This window comes from Protobothrops mucrosquamatus, unplaced genomic scaffold, assembly GCF_001527695.2.
Source record: "Protobothrops mucrosquamatus isolate PMUCROS unplaced genomic scaffold, P.Mucros_1.0 scaffold_5, whole genome shotgun sequence".
NCBI lineage: Eukaryota > Metazoa > Chordata > Lepidosauria > Squamata > Viperidae > Protobothrops > Protobothrops mucrosquamatus.
This window is the reverse complement of record NW_015386081.1, coordinates 20,864-22,089: the sequence shown is the minus strand read 5'-3', so window position 1 is coordinate 22,089 and position 1,226 is coordinate 20,864. Positions and strand designations below refer to the sequence as shown.

At 45.1% G+C, this 1,226-nt stretch overlaps 1 protein-coding gene across 1 annotated transcript in view; it reads right to left on the bottom strand.

Moving 5' to 3' along the window:
• LOC107283787 (protein TOPAZ1) overlaps positions 1-67 on the bottom strand; it is a 7,540-nt gene extending 7,473 nt beyond the window's left edge. Inside the window, exon 1 of the mRNA XM_015811774.1 lies at positions 49-67. Within this exon, the coding sequence (XP_015667260.1) occupies positions 49-67 (19 nt within the window). The remainder of the gene's footprint in view (positions 1-48) is intronic.
• Between the last annotated feature and the right edge of the window lie 1,159 nt (positions 68-1,226).

Sequence of the window (1,226 nt, the reverse complement as noted above, 5' to 3'; positions counted from 1 at the left end):
TGATTCCTTTCTAGGAATACGTTGCCTTGACTCACCCTTCTTACGCACCTGGTGTAGGCTCGCGCATCGTAAGTATGGGCATTTCTCTCTCCAAAGCTCTGTCCAAGCATGTGGATGAGCTTTATACTTTAGTCAAGAAGGCAAACTGTTTGCAAAAAATCAACGGAACTACTGTATATCCTCTCTCTCGTAAGTCTATCTTCTCTTTTCTCGCCTATCTTCAGCAACACGTTCCTGCCTATCCTTCTGACGGCTCTCTCCGTCGCTCCACTTGGGAACGTTTGGGCAAATGGATCCATGAACCTCCACGCGCCCCTCCTGATATTATGTGCACATGGCGTGCTATTATGGCTGCCCTTAACACCCTGTATCCTGACTCTACCACCCTACCCGCTCCTTCTCCTTCCAATCTTCCCACCGAAAAAACCCCTCCGTCTTCCCTCTATCCTTCCCTCTTTCCCCCTTCTGCTCCCCCTCCCTACTCTTGTGAGGCTTCCCTTGAGTCGCCTCTTCCTATTTCACCATCATCTCAATTGCCTCCTCCGTCTTTTACTGGAGGAAGTGTTGTTCGCACTCTTCAACACGCTACACGTGAAGGGATTCTGGAAACAGAAGATCTTCCTTCTTCTGCTCTCTTTCCTGTCTCATGGGTTGTTCCGCAAGGCGCAGCTGCTGGCGCCCCAGCGCAACCCGTGTATCAAGCTATCTCTTACAAAGTAATTAAAGATCTTAAAAATGCTGTCCGTGATTATGGGCTTCACTCTCGCTACGTTCATGGCTTGCTTAATTCTTTTTCTACTGATCTTTCTGAATTGCTCTTAGCCGATTGGCAATCACTTTTTGGGATGATTATGACTCCGTCTCAATATGTTATTTGGACTTCTGAATATACTAAACATATTAATGTTACTATTAATGCTGGTCTTCCTGCTAATGTTATTGCTGATGATCTTCATGGCACAGGCACTCGTGCCACTGTTGCTCAACAAGCTGCTTCTGACCGAGCTGCTTTTCCTCTCATAAAAAATGCTGCTCTTAATGCTTTTCGCAAAGTTGACGACGCGCAAAGCGCTCCTTTGCAAACTTTTTCTAGAATAATTCAAGCTACTAATGAAGACTATGCTTCTTTTATCAGTCGCTTGCAACTTACTCTTGAGCGCCAAATTGACAATGAAAATGCTAGAAATGAATTGCTGTTAAAACTGGCTTTTGAAAATGCTAATTCT